Source organism: Pogona vitticeps, chromosome 4 (assembly GCF_051106095.1).
Source record: "Pogona vitticeps strain Pit_001003342236 chromosome 4, PviZW2.1, whole genome shotgun sequence".
NCBI lineage: Eukaryota > Metazoa > Chordata > Lepidosauria > Squamata > Agamidae > Pogona > Pogona vitticeps.
Genome location: NC_135786.1, coordinates 143,837,774 through 143,853,620, shown reverse-complemented (window position 1 = coordinate 143,853,620; position 15,847 = coordinate 143,837,774). Strand labels below are relative to the sequence as shown.

The 15,847-nt window shown below is 43.2% G+C and overlaps 1 protein-coding gene and 1 long non-coding RNA gene across 2 annotated transcripts in view; one reads left to right on the top strand and one right to left on the bottom strand.

Moving 5' to 3' along the window:
• Positions 1-806: 806 nt before the first annotated feature.
• On the bottom strand, positions 807-6,647 carry LOC144588608 (uncharacterized). Its single transcript, XR_013544229.1, has 2 exons — positions 5,718-6,647; positions 807-1,423 (listed from the first exon to the last, which is right to left on the bottom strand). It is a non-coding gene; the product is annotated as an uncharacterized LOC144588608 (long non-coding RNA).
• Positions 6,648-6,821: 174 nt separating this feature from the next.
• RETREG1 (reticulophagy regulator 1) overlaps positions 6,822-15,847 on the top strand; it is a 72,646-nt gene continuing 63,620 nt past the window's right edge. The window contains exon 1 of the mRNA XM_020781289.3: positions 6,822-7,143. Within this exon, the coding sequence (XP_020636948.3) occupies positions 6,914-7,143 (230 nt within the window). The 5' untranslated portion in view covers positions 6,822-6,913. The remainder of the gene's footprint in view (positions 7,144-15,847) is intronic.

Here is a 15,847-nt window from a genome sequence, read left to right as displayed (position 1 = left end):
TTGTGGGATCCTCAAAGATCTACACCAGGGCTGGTCAGGGCTGTAGCCATCGTAACATAGAAGGAGAAGAGAAGCAGTCCTGCCTGCCACTCTCCCATCTTGGCTGCTGCAGCACTTGTAGGTGTTTACCAAGGTGTAGGAAGCAGCTACTACCACCTGTGGCTGATTGGCTCTGGTGCTGGAGCCTGTTGTTTCGCTCCTCCTCTTCCTTAAAGGTAAAGGTTCCCCTTGACATTTAGTCCAGTCGTGTCCGACTCTAGGGGGCGGTGCTCATCTCCGTTTCCAAGCCATAGAGCCAGCGTTTGTCCAAAGACGGTTTCCGTGGCGACGTGGCCAGCGCGACTAGACACGGAACATCGTTACCTTCCCACCGAGGTGGTACCTATTTATCTACTCGCATTTTTACATGCTTTCAAACGGTTAGGTTGGCAGGAGCTGGGACAAGCAACGGGAGCTCACTCCGTCACGTGGATTCAATCTTATGACTGCTGGTCTTCTGACCTTGCAGCACACAAAGGCTTCTGCGGTTTAGCCCGCAGCGCCACCACGTCCCTCTTCCTTACCCCATTCCTTTTCCTGGCTGCTCCCTACCCAATCCCTTGTGCTGCTGATAATGGGAACAAACGGGGAGAAGGTCGATCACTAGTTTTTTCTGTTGCTTTGCTAGAAGATATGTTGGACGTTAAAACTATGTCACACTGAAGCAGCTCCACAGTATTAGGAAACAAAATGCTGTTACTCTCATGCAAAGGGCAATATAAATAATGTTTTGTATTTGCATATATTCTGAAACAGAAGCAGCACACTTTGCTTTATGTAAACACATGCACAATTAAGATCTGATTTATTTAAAATATGTTTCTTGATGTATTTTCCTGGAATAAATGCATTTTAAAATAAAGTACCCCAAGTGAAAATAACATGATTTCTGAGGGTGCAACCACACAGCTGAATAAAACCAGGTTAAGTGTCCTCTTTTGTTTGTTTGTTTGGAACTGAGAGTAATTGCTCTGCACATACTATATGTTTATAGTGAATTATTCCTGGGTGCTGCTGTACTTTTGTCCACAAGTACACTCTTAATTATGCTAACACAAGAGCAGCTGCACTTTGGCACTTGAAACATTCTTAGGTTCTACAGGGCTATTTGCTTACTTAGACACCTATTGATGAACCTTGCAAACGCAATTTCACAAAATGAGTATATTCTCATTCACAGTTATATAACAGACAACATGAGCAGTTACGATTTGTGCACCCCAGTCCTCAGCAAAAGCACCAATACAGAAGTTGCTTGCAGAATTGCAAAGTTCAAATGTCCCTTTAAATTCAAATTAAGCCAAAAATCCAAGATATCTTCCTCAACTGTGTTGGGTATCCGTAACATAGAAGAATCAGCTCCACGTGCAGAATCTTCAAAACTCTGGAATAAAATATAAATTCAATTGCATATACATGAATTCACTATGTGGATTCACTCATCCAATGCAAAAATACAGGAATTATACCTAGACCAAATTGGCAAGAGCCTGAGCAGTTTAAGTGGCAACAGCAGCTCTGGCCTCTTTAGCTCTCCCACTCCTACTGATTCAAATCTCTTATTCATAGCCCTGCTGTGCACACTCACTGCATGAAAGAAGCAATATAACATCTATTGTGTTCTCCAAAGACGTTTAACATAAAATATTTTCTTTCTGTGATGGTTTCCACATGAAGCCAAATGTGACACAGGCTCAGGATACTTCTCAGCCAGCCTATGTCTGCCTCCATTTCTCCAGTGTGTATAGGAATCCTTGCTTGCAGGCCTGTCTCCTTATCTCCTATCAAACCCCAGTTCTGCCTATCACCTGTTTCTGCCACAACTGGTTGCTGTGTTTTCCATCACATCAACCACTATGGCTATAACCACCACTGCTTTCATAATTGAGACCAAGGTCACAGCTATGTCAAATAATATATTACAGTGTGTATCATATTCTATGAACATCTGGTTTAGTACAGAGGTCTCCAACCCCCAGACCACACGTGTCAAAAGCAAGGCCCGCGGGCCAAATCCGGCCCCCCAGACCTCGACTGATGGCCCGCGGAGCCGCCGCCAGCCTTGCAGCCTCCCCCCCCTTTTTTTAAATGAATTTACTCCGTGCCTGCACGGAGTAAATTCATTGAAAAAATGGCTCAAGTTAACAAGGCTACGTCCTCCTTCCGATTGGCTGTGGCGCTGTCACTCCTTTCCTCTCCCTCCGCCCCCCCGCTCCCCCTCCCTCCCTCCCTCCCTCCCGTGCCTGTTCCTCGCTCGCTCTCGGCCTGAGGCGAGAGCCGTTCCCAAGGCCGCGCGAGGAGGGGGCTCCGCGCCGCCTCTGTCGCCCCGAGGGGAAGGGAAGGGAAGGGGAGCGGTGGGAGTTCCTGGCCGGGCTCCGAGGCGGAGGGAGGAGATGCTGGGGGGACGCGGGAGACAGCGGCCAGCGCGGCCCTGAGGAGAGGGAGAGAAGAGGGAACGCGGAGCGATGCGCCGGCCCGGTTGGGTAACATCGGAGGCAGCCGTTCGACCCAGCCGCGGAGAGAAGGGAGGGAGGGCTGGCTGGTTGCTCGCTTCCCTTCCCTTCCCTGACGTTCCGTTCTCTCTCTTGCTCGATTGGAATGCCTGAGGATTTGAAAGGACCGAAGAATGCGCTTTTTTTGCGAGATCCAAGCAGAGTTGCATATACTAAATAACTCTCTCTCTCTCTCTCTCTCTCTCTCTCTCACACACACACACACACACACAGACCCCGGCACTTTCCCTTCCTTCACACACACATACGCATTCTTTTCCTTCCTGTAACTCTCTCTGTCTCTCTCTCTCTCTCTTTCTCTCTCACACACACAGAACCCGGCACTTTCTCTTCCTTCACACACACACACACACACACACACAAACACACACACACACACACACACACACACACACACACACGTTCTCTTCCTTCCTGTATCTCTCTCACACACAGAAACACACACACACACACAGAGACCCCGGCATTTTCTCTTCCTTCACACACACACACACACACACACACACACACACACACACACACACACACACACACACACGTACGTTCTCTTCCTGTATCTCTCTTTCTCACTCACACACACACACACAGGCACTTTCTCTACCTTCACACACACACACACACACACAGAGACACACACAGAGACACACACACAGACACAGACACAGACACAGACACAGACACACACATTCTCTTCCTTCCTTTTCCCACCAAGTCGGATGGGGTCCTTGCAAGGCCATCAGTACAGATACAACCGGCCCTTTGATAGGGACCAAACTGCTGATGCGGCCCCCGATGAATTTGAGTTGGACACCCCTGCCCCAGACCATGACCCGGTGCCGATCCGTGACTTGACCTGGACTGGGCCGCGGAGACAGACCTTCCCCCCAGCCCTCACTCCCCCCAGCCACTTTGCGCCTGCACCCACGCCTCTCCCCCACCCCTTAGCGCATGCACACGAGTGCCCCTGAGGACCCTGCGCACATGTGCACGAGCACCCTCTCACTCCTTTGTGCATGCACATAAGGGTGCCTGCGCCCGCATGAGCGCCCTCCCACTCCTTTGTGCATGTGCACAAGGGCGCCTGCACTGGCATGAGCACCCTCCTGCTCCTTCGTGCATGTGCAAGAGCACGCCCACTTCTTCGCACATGCGCATGAGCACGGGGTGCCCTGCGGGGAGGTCCGCAGGGTTAAAAAGGTTGGGGACCACTGGTTTAGTACAAACAACTTTTCTTATATTATTGATGCCTATTGTGCATTCTTGATCTTTTTCAACCAAGAAAATGATCTTGTTAACATTGTTTCTCAATCTTTTTAGCCTGTGCCCCATTTTGATAGTCATAAAATAGCTCCTTCAAACCTCACTACTCCAATAATTTTCTTAGATATCTGAAGTAGCAAAATAAAAAATAAATAAAGATTGAAGTGTTGGTAAATTTAAGGAAATATCTCTCCACTTTTAGAAATATTTATTAACTACAATATAACTCTGGGGTAAGAAAACATGAGTGTACTAGTGTATATCATAGGATAATATAAGAGGCAGCATGTTAAGAATACAGTATATTAATTTCTCTGATTTTGAAAAAGAAACATTACAATATTATTTTTTAAACTAGGCATATCTCCTCTTAAATCCTAATGAGAGAGCATACCCCATTGATTGCGAATCATCACATTAGACTCAGAAACAGCTGCAATATTTTTTCAACAGCAGGAAAAAACAAATAGAATCTTATCTTGGGTGATGATGCAACATAGTTCTTGATACCATTATTTTTTTTTTATCTCAGTAATTTTGTCTGATATAAGCATGGAAATGCTTTATACTCCTGAGGAGGTAAATATTTACATTATGAGCATATACTTTCATTAGAAGCTTTACATCAGGTTGAGCAAGTGGAGTCAGTCCGGCTAAGGGACAATTTTTCTCCCCTGGTACTTTTGACTGTTCGATTCTATGATCAGAAGCCCTACTCAGGTCTTTCAAACTAGGAGCCAGGGCTTCTTATATTATCAGTAAATCTCATTTGAGGTCTTATTCTCCTATTGCCTTTCACTTGTCTGAGACATAGTTTTCTCTCAGTAAATCTGATCTTCTCATAATATGTCAAGAATACAGTAGCATCAGCTTAGTTATTCCAACTTCCAAAACGATTTTGAAAAACATTGAAATTAAATATTAATAACTTTAATACATATTTTATATACTGTATTTATAATTTTATTACATTGAAAATCTTATGATGAAACAGTCCAAAATGAAACAAGAGATAGTACTGGAAGATGAGACTTCCAGGTTGGAAAGCACTCAGTCAACAAAGGGCAAATATGAATAGTGCTGTTGCTAATGACACAACTAGATTAAAGCTGAAAGAACATCTAGTAGCTGAAATGCACAGAAGTGAAAAGAAAGTTCAACGCTGCACAACACATACAATTGGAATATGGAAAGTGAGAAGTATAAATCCAAAGAAGCTTCAAACTGTAGACCAAGAAATGGAACATACTAACATTGCAGTGCTTGGCATCAGTGAACCGAAGTGGACTGGAGTGGGATATTTTCAGTCACACAACTTCAAGTGACAAGCTCAGAAGAAATGGCTTCTAGTACTGAGGCAAGATCCAGCAGAGGCAGTTAGGAGCCATCATGCAAAGACTCCAGGGAAAACCAAACAATATAAACATAATTCAAGTTTATGCCTCAACCAAAAGAAGTCTACGATCAAGTCTTATGATCATACACTAAAACAAGACATGCTTATAATCCTAGGTGACTGGACTGGAAAAGGAGGAAACAAAGCGGAACCAAATGTTGTTGGAAAATTTGGTCTAGGGATCAGAAATGAAGCAAAAGAATGACTCAGAGCTATGCAAAGCTACCAATCTGTTTACTTCAAGCAACCAAACATGACTGTACACATGAACAATAGAGAAATCAAATAGACTATGTAACTGAAAGTAGAAATGCAGCAGTTGTATTTTCCCTGCCAAAACAAGGCGAGGAGCAGATTGTGATACTGACTGTGAACTGTTAATATCTAATATTAGAGCAAAGCTGAAAACTAAAACCAAAAGAACTATTGTACCAAAATATAATTTAAACAATTTTGATGAATTTGAAGTCAACCTAAGGAACAGCTTTGCATTACTAAACTCTACTTACCATTAACCAGAACTGCCGATTGACACCAGATATATCGTTAGGGAAGAATGCTAAAAGACAATTCCTGTAGCAGAAAGAAAAGAAAAACCTAGATGGATGATGGAAGAAACACTTAAAGCACAGAGAGGATCCACTGATGACTCAGTCACACCATCCTCACTTGACCTGGTGTGGGTATTTGCCAGGAGGGTTCAACATGCTAGTGACTGGGCAAAGTTTCCTGTAAGACCCTCCCCTCTTTTTTTTCATCAGTTCACCACTTCTCACCTAAACAACAAATAGTCAGGGCTGTTTTTCAACACGTGTGAATGGTAGCAAGCAAAAGAGGGTATCTCGTAGACCATCTTGACTACTACTACCAGTATCGTCAACATTCAGGCTGCCCTTTGCTATGTAAAGCCTGGCATCCTTTTTCCTGCGGGTAATGCAGGCACAATATTGTGCCAGAGTATCAGGCCATTTCTTGGCTTTTTGAATCATGAGTTCAGAACCACAATATTCTACATTCATAAACCAGAGGGTTTTTTTTAAAGAGCCAATTTATTAATAAAAACAATAACATATATATGTTGCCTACGATCCTAAGGCCTGCTATCAATAACCATTTCCTAAACTGGAATGTGCAGCCTCCTCAACCCGCTTCCTTTGGCTTTTACCCGGGGGGGCGGGGAGAGTTTCGTTTTTCTTTTCCCTCAGTGAGCCCTTCTCACCACCTTCTACTCAGCAGCATCTAATGTCTGGCAGTAGCCTCGACCATCTTACTTTCAAACGGTATCGATGCCATTAAAAAAAAAAACTTACCCCAGCCCCCTTTCATTCTTATCTCGTATTCCAATACACTGACTTTAAAAGCCTAACAAACAGATTCCCCCCCCCCGACCGCCTTTCCTCCCGTGCCTGCCCACCATTTTCCCTCCCCGCCCTTCAGTTTAAAACCCATTCCGTCTTTGCCCCCCCCCTCCCCTCGCCCCGCTCCCCTGCCATTAACCTCCCCCCCTCCTCAGAGCGCCTCGAAGCCCTCGCACCGAGCGAACCAATCGCCGGCCCCTCCTAGGCCCATCGGAGGCTCCCATTGGTTCTTCCTGGCAAAGAGGTGGGGGGGGAGAGAGAAATTGGTGAGCTGGCCCGGATGTACACAAGCCTCGGCTGGCTCGCCGCCTGTCGGTCCTCGCCTTCTGTCAGACGCCCTCCGAGCGATGGCGGGGAAGGAGGAGCAGGTGGTCTCGGCGCCGAGCAGCCCGGCGAGGGAATGGGCGGCGGAAGAGGAGCAGCCGCGGCAGCAGCAGCAGCAGCAGCGCCAGGAGGAAGAGGAGGGGGGATGCCCGGCGGGACCCGCCGGTGGCCGTTGCTGCGTGATGGAGGTGCTGACTTGGAAGAGGCCCGTCTGCACCCTGGCCGGCTTCCTCTGCGCCAACCTGCTCTTCTGGTGAGGAACACCTCCCAGTCCTTGCGTATTCCCCATAGAGTCTCTCTCTCTCTCTCTTTCTTTCTCTCTCTCTTGTCTTTTACTCAGCTCCTACTTTGAACCTTGGTCCAGCCCTCCGATCTATTCCAGAGCTCATCTAGAAAGCAGACAAAAAGGCTGTAGAGAAAGGGTGCCTTTGAGCATGCACAGAGTAAACCTTAGGAGATCTGAACGGGTCCTCAAGGATACAGTATTGTCAGCAACGGCGAACGGGCCACGAGGGCAATGGACTCCTCTGTTGTCGGTTTTTGTTGTTGTTGTGTCACTGCTAACAGCTGCTAGGTACAGTGTACCTGTTCTGTACCAATTGCCTTGAAAGCTATCAGAGCTGCTGCCCATTATTTTGTTTCCCTCTGGTGCTAGTGAAGTCCATAAATTAATGATTGAATTGTGGAAGGCATGTTTTACCCTCAGCCCTGAGAAACCACGGTGTGTATCTTTGTATGTTTTCACCTCCCAGGTGGACTTAAGCTCCTTTGTACCTGGACATTAAGTTCTGCCTTCTTTGCCATTTTGTAGCTATAGAGCAGTTTTGCACTGCTTCTTACAGTGCATTTCTAATGCAAGATCACACACCCCTTGTTTTGTGGTTCTTTTTTTAAAAAAAAAGCTATTGCAAAAGGGACATTCTGAAGAGAAATCAAAGTGAACCTGTGGGAATAACCTCGTGATCATGGGTGTATGTTAGCTGCAAGCAATAGGAGAATCAAGAAATAATGTTTGTCAGGAAATGGGCTTTGGAAGCCATGCATTGCAGAAGAGAAAAGAGAATTGGCTGTAACTGGATGATGCCAAGGAATATCAAAGGCACCTGAAGAATGCCGAAAAGAAAAAGAGGCCAGACTGACACAGAAAGATGAAATCATAGCAAGGAGGTACAAGTTGTGCTGGTAATACAGCACAGGATTTGCCTTGGGGATAAGACTGATTCTGTAAACTGGACGGACAGTCAAATGACGTTATGCCAAATTACATGACCTGCCTTAGGTAGATTAGTGCTGAATTACTCGTCAGCTGCTTTTGTTTTTGAAATCTCCAATCAAACACCCATCAGGCCATGATACATTGATGGTGAGCTGTATGGCTTCAGTTTTATCATGAGTTGTACAGGCCTATTATGAGGCTCTTAACAATCTAGTCCTTGTATTTAGATCTTTGAAATGGATTCCAGATTGCTATGCATCACTGTGGATATGAATTCTAGCTTAGAGAGAGCAATGTGCTTTCTGGTTCTCTCCCCCGCACCCCCAGCTCTAGTTGTGCGTTGGGTGAATGGCAGCTTTTCTTAACTTTTAGGAAATCTGTCAACAGCAAGGATCCTTTTCACTATGAATGGGACTTGCTTCTGCTCTTGATCATATGTGTGAATATTTTTGGTGTGATATTTATTCTCTGTGGGGAGCCACTTAATCCAAGTAATCAGCTCTTGTTTTAACCTTCAGAATCTTAGTGTTTTTCAGCATAAGGAGCGTTCTGGTATTTATGTGTCATCCATAATTGGAGTTCCCTTTTTCTCCCTCTTCTTGGCAGACTGACTTGCAGAAAGAGTACCAGAAGTTACTACTTTGCATTACTGTAATTGCTAAACAAACTGGAATATGTGGTTTGGTAATAAAGGAGAATTTAAGGCACTGTCTGGTTCAATGTCCCTATGTAGGTTCAGATTTCCAAGATTATGTGAAAAGTACTTGAGTGTTGCTTTCAGATCAGTTTAGGAAGGCATTCCTTAAGATTTTTCTTCCAGCAGGTACATTGATTCTTGAAAATTGGATAGCAGATTCTCATGTTTCATATACTTTGGATAGATTTGTTTCAGAGGGGAATGTGGACTTGTGATATTGGGCTATAACTACTATCAACCCTAACTAGCATAGTCAGTAATAAGGGTTTTATTTTATTTAAACATTTATAGTCCACTCTATCTCACAGAATCTCAGGGCAGGTTACAAAGCTGTATAAAAATCATGTTAAAAGATATTTAGAACAATTTAAAATCAAACAGGAAAAATGTAAAACATTAAAACCATTGCACACAAAAATTATGGAGGGTCTGATGATACACAACCACCAAAGGCTCTAATGAACAAGTATTTTTTAGTAGATACCAAAATAATGCTAATGTTGGGCCTCCACACTTGGGATGCTATGGCACAAAAAGCCCTCCCCCATTTCTCCACATAATGAACTGTTCTCAGTGGTGGGACATGGAGGAGGATCTTCCTAGCAGTTCTTATGATCAGGCAGATTTATATAGCTCCTTTAAATGTCCATTTCCCAAGTTGCTTAGGCTTTATCAATACCTTGAACGCAGGCCAGAAGCGTATTGGCAGCCAATGCAAATCCTTTGGAATTGGTGCCATGCAGTTTCTGAACGATGTTCCTGTTAGCAGTCTAGCTGTTATTTACTCCATCTGCTGCAGCATTTGTGTCATCTTCAAGGGTAGCTCCATGTAGAGTGCATCACAGAGTAGCCTAACCAGGAAGTTATCAGGGCATGGACTATGGTGGCCAGGTTATCCCTGCCCAGGAATGGTCATAGGTGACAGACCAGTCAACGCTTACCCTAGGCATTCTGAACTGCTGGGCTTACATGACCCTCCAGTGACAAAGAAGAATCTAGGAGTACCCCCCCAAGCTATGTACCTGTTCCTTCAGGGTGAATAAAACTCGATCTAGCACAGGTCTTCCTACACTACTCTTCCATCTTGTCATGATTCAGTTTCAGTGTATCAGCCCTCATTACGGCCTCCAGACTTTGGTCCAGTACCTGCATAGCCTCAGTTGACCCCGATGATAAGGACAAGCAGAGCTGAGTGTCATTAGCCTATTGATGGTACCCAATTCCCACAACTCCTAATGACTTCAGTGGCTTCATATATTAAAAAGCATGGGATATAGAATGAAATTGTCATGGGGCTGAGCAGAAGTTCCCCAATTCCACTCTTCGGAATCAGTTCCAAAGATAGGAATAGAACCACTGTAGTAGAGTGCCTCTCAGTCCCATTTGGACAGGCCTGTTCAAGAGGATGCCATGATCAATGGTATGAAAAGCTGCTGAGACATCTAGGAGAATTAACAGGGCCATACTTGGCCCAGAGAAGGTAATCAGCCAGGGTAACTAAGGCCATTTTGGTATCAAATCGAAACCAGACTGAAATGGGTCCAAATGATCAATTTCTTCAAGCAACATCTGAAGTTGCCCAGCTATCATGTGTTCAAGCACTTTGCACATATTTGCAATGGGACAATTGTTGTCATATATCTCTTGATCCAGAGAGGTCCTCTTCAGGAGATGGTGCACCACTGCCTCCTTCAAGGCAAAGAGCACCATCCCCTGCTGTACTGAAGCATTTCCCACCTCCTAGAATATGACATCCAGAAGAGTGCAGTGGTGCCTCGACCTACGACTATAATCCGTTCCAGAAGATGGTCATAACTCGAAATGGTCATAAGTCGAAGCACAATTTCCCATAGGAATGCATTGAAATGCAATCAATCCATTCTGGCCAACGGAAAAATCACACACCAAAAAAATCACTGCAAGACTCATTGGAAACGTGATTAATCCTTTCCAGCTGAAGGAGGAAACTTAAAGAAAAGCAATCAACTGTGCAAGACCCATTGCAAAAGCAAACAAGAGAGCAAAAAGCAATCAAGCATGGAAGACCTAATGCAAAGAAAACAAACCAAAAACCAATCAACTGTGTAAGGCCCATTGCAAATGCAATCAAGAGAAAGCAAAAAGCAATCAAGTGGATCGTGCAAGATCAGAAATGGGGGGACTAAAAAGCAAACAGACTCCCCAAGACCCATTGGAAATGGGGGAAAAAACAACAACAGCACAAACCCCCCAAGACCCATCACAGCACAGAAACATAACCCCCATCTCAAACCTACGCTGCAGAAACACCCAGAACAGTTTTTAAAAAGCAGAAAACAGCACCTTACCTCCCTGCAAACACACACATGCTCACTCCGAAGCAGAATCCGGGTAGTCCCAAGCCGCCTTCAATTGCACTCACTCTAACCATTGGGGTGAAAGAGCTACAAAGAAGCAGCCTCGTCGCCACCTACAGTTAGAAATTTGAATTTTCCGCCTTTTTTCCCTGCCGTTTTCTGTTCCTAAGTGGAAACTCCGGTTGCAAGTAGAAGCAAAATTTCGCGACCGGAGCTGGTCGTAAGTAGGGACCTTCGTAAGTCGAGACACCGCTGTAGTATTATAGGAATTTGTTAACACATGTTGTCCAGAATCCTGTTGGCACCAGAGGTCCCCAACCCCTGGTCCGTAGCCTGAGCTGGACTGGGCCACTGAGACAGACCTCCTGCCCCACCCCCCGCACTCACTCACCCCCTCACAGCCTGTTTGTGCCTGTGTGCGCACTCCAGCACCCACATGTGAGCGCCACCATTTGCCCATGCGCACGAGCGAGCAAGCGCCTGTGTGAGCGCCACACCACCACTCGTGCATTGTGTGAGCGCGAGTGCGCTTGTGCAAGAGAGAGCTCGAGGGGCCCGCCTTCCCCAGCTGGTCCACAGACCGAAAAACGTTGGGGACCGCTGATACACCATGTATCTCCAGTGATGTCATCAGCTGCAACATTTTGGGAAATTAAAAGCTTCCCATCCCCCACTCCCCACCAGGCTCAAGGAATCCCTAGCTCACCTTCATCCTGGGGCAGGCTTCGGTAGCCACGGAATGAGTAGGAGAATGATGTAAAGCTGGAAAATCACCATCATCTGTATAGGTACTGCAGCCAGGTTTGTTAATAGACCCAGATAAATGTGCATTATCCTCCTTGAGGATTTAAGTGACCTCTACAGAGTTTGGGATCTTTCTGGGTCATCATTGCTGAAAAAGACAGGGCAGGTGCAAATGGGTGTGGTCATCTTCAGGAATTCTGTATATGCAATTATTTTCTTTTAGAAGTTTATCCTTTGCTTAGTACTGAAAATGCTGATTAATTTTCTCCTGATTTTATCTGTTGGTTTTTTTTAAGTAATTTTTTTAAGTGTTGCCTTTCGTCTGCTATGTTTCTCATGTTCTCATGTTAGGTCTATTTTAAACCACCGTAGTAGTTTTCATTAAAAGAGAAATCAAGATAAACACATTCATTATTAATTCCACACTATCATGTTTGAAGAATTATATCTTGGCTTATATAGTGTATACATGGCTTTTCTTCCTTTTTTCTTGCAACTTTGATTAAACCAGAAAATCTGTAATTGTAGTTTCCTGTTTTATCCAAATTGGGAAATATTGGAACAAGATATTTACTTAGGACAAGCTAGCATTGTGAAGCAATATCAAACCTAGGTTTAAGCCCTTGCCTTGTTTCAGAGTGGATAGTTTTCCCTCTGAACAAAACGGGGAGCTCTGATTATATATTGTTATGTGCTTATGGGAACCCTGTGAATTAATGGCCTTCTAAGGTTCTATCATTAAAAGACCCAGTCTAGGTCTTGCAAACTAAAATCTCTGGCTTTCTTTATTAAGTCTCAATCCATCTCACGTTAAGTGTTCTTTTCCTACTACCTTCCCTTTAACTAGCATTATTATCTAAATAAACATTTTCCTTTTAAAACAGACTTTTAAGAAGCAGGAGGTGGTCTCAGGAATGCTATATTTATTTCATTTGGAGATTTTAAAAGGTTTTTTTTATAATAATTGTGGTCTTAATATTTGTAAAATTTTAATAGCTTTTATTATAATTTTAATGTTGTTTAAAATCATGATTTATTGTATCATTTTAATTATTGTGAACCACCTTGCGTACCCTGTGGGGATAAAGGAAATAGTTAGATAGTATTATTTCTAAGATTTAATGAAATATCTCATTTTCCCTTTGTTGAGCTTCTCTTTTATTTCTTTGCACAAATGAGTATAAAATTTATTGTGTTTCCATGTGCAGGTTGCTGAAAAGTTGTTTTTAAATTCTGAGCCCAATTCTGTCTCCTTATATTCTTGGTTCTTGGATGTCATTACCATCTGAAAAGTTTCATCAGTCATCCTTCAAAGCTTTTCTTTTGACTACAGGAATAACATTTTTGTGTTCTTCTCTGATAACTTCTCTAGTTTCTGTGCACAATTCTTCTATAGTCTTTGAAGTTTTCAGGAATATTATTTAAATTACGGTTTGGCACTGTGATTGTTCCACTATTCTTTGTTAGGTTCACTTTAATTTTCTGTACTAACACTTTGTGGTGTGTACCACAGTCCACTCCTGGCCTTTGTTGTTGTTGCAGATAGAATACAGTTTTTCCATATCTACCCCAATTATCCACTGAGGATTGCTTCCAGTCCGCTGTGGATTGCTACTAAGTCCCCGTGGATACTGAGAACTGCAGATAATAGCAAACTCTGTCTGTCTGTCTATCTGGTGATGCATATGACAAGAATTTTTCTGGGTTTTTTTCTTTTAATATTTTTTAATATTTTCAGACCACCAATAAGTGAAACTGTGGATACTGATACCTCTGATACAGGGGTCCTACTGTACATAGTTTGATTTCTGCATTAGCTATTTGGTGACATCCATGTGTATAGTCATCTCTTTGATTGTCTGAAACATGTATTTGCAATAGGGTTGCTGGCTCACAGAATTATATGATTTTCTTTCTTGCTTCATTTCTGACTTTTAAACTACATTGTCCGGCAATGTTTGGTTCTGCTTTATTTTCTGCTTATGCATTCTAGTAATCTGTGATTATCGGCCCATCCTCTTTTGGTCTGCAACAAATCTCCTTCTGGACACTTGTGTAAAAGCTTCTTCTTTTCAGCTTCTGTAGTTGGAGCATAGTCTTGAATGATGGCTTTCCATGAAGTCTGATTTATATTGTTATGCTTTTCGTTATAGCTCCTAACTGTGCAGTTTCTCTTCTCAATGTCAGAACCCACTGTTTCTTCTGCTTGTTTCCAGCGTAAAATGCTCCATAATTATCTGACTGAAACATCCTATTCCAATCCATATTGGTTTGGTCACACCAAGTATTAAAGTGTTTTAAATTTTCTACTTCTTGTTTTATGATTTGAGCTTGCCTTGCTTTGTATTTCTAGATGCTATAGGAATGACACCGTTCATGTAATAATAGAATTCTGAATTTAATAGCAGTCTTTGAAGGGGAAGAGCAAAGGGAGGCTGTGCATGCAGGCAAATATTCTGGCATAAGTAAAGCAGATATGGTAATTGGAAGAAGTCCAGTGGGTGAATTGAAAGGGTAGGGAAAAACCCCACAGTTCTTTGAGAGGGTGCAAATGTGTTCCTGCTGAGCTGCCTGGAGGTGATTATACTTGCCACTGGTAATCAGGCATGTGGCTATTTACAATCTTGATTATAGGTATTGGACAGAAATTGACCCACTAGTCTTTGTGTGCCTTTTAGTGACATTTCACTTGTTTTCGACAGTCATTTTTATTGCCTGTTTTCTACAGTTTCAGTATTTTTCCATTAAACATACTTGATATATGACACTCAGTTCTGACAATGTTGCTCTTGACTTTCTCTTTTCTTTTATTTCAGAAGGGTTTGGTTAATTTTATAGCTGATTAAAGAGGAGCATGTAACCAGCATCTTTTTGTAGCTCCTACTTTCAGAATTGCTTCTCCAGTAATAGCCTTTAAAGTTATAACCCACAATAAATGTATGGTAGAACATTTGCCCGTGTTAGTCACCCAAGGACCAGCAGGGGAAGGGAGGAAACCAAACTGTATTGCTGAGTTGTCAAGAAGCAACTTTTACTTGCCAAAGGCTAATAGGTATTTAAAAAGATGTTCTTGTGATTTTTCTAAGAAAAATCCCTACATTTGTAGGACAGGGAGGAAAAAGAGAGGCCCATATACTCCCCCCCCCTTTTTTTCCCCTCTTGGCCTTAGTCTACAAGATAATAATAGGAAGAGCAACCCAGTACACTTTTTGATGTTAGAGGCATAGGTTTTCTACTTCTTTTGGAATCATTTTGTAAGGTACTGTCGTACACTACAGAAGGCATGACTGATAGAAAGCCTATATATATACTAGGATTTTAGGATAGTTTGAGTTCAGCAAGACTTTTCACCCTTCTCCTCCAAGCACAATCATGTAGTAGCTATTTATTGTTGAAGGAGATAACTACATATTGCATGCAAATGCATGTAACTACGCCCTGTTGGCAAGGAAAATCAGGTTGCGGAAGGCTGTTTACAGCAGAGAAGGCACAGAACCCTTTCTTGGACATAATTTTCCTGTTCTAGATGCATCACTTGAATAGCTTTTTGTCACATGAGTTCCAAAAATATGTCTTCCCGGATATGGGGATGGATGAAGCCCCCTCTGCCCTGCTGATTTCCTTATTTGAGGCTGGGATAGGTTTATCACAAATAAGGGTTATCAGCAGCTGTGTGTTTCACTGTATAGAAACTGTATATATATTACATATCCTATAGTAAGGCATGGATGGCAGAATGCTTTGTAAGAATCAAAATCATCCCTCTTAATGTCAATAGAATTTTTGTTCAGTTTTAAAGAGCCAAAGTGAGTAGAGGAGGCACTAGTTTTTACAGCAGCTGATTAACCGTACATGTGACATGGCTGGTATCACTCTTGTCTCAAACAAGAAGTGTATTAGATTAGGCACAAAGCTATTGTAGCTTAAGATGCTAAGTTTAGAACCTTAGCCAAAGGATTTGCAT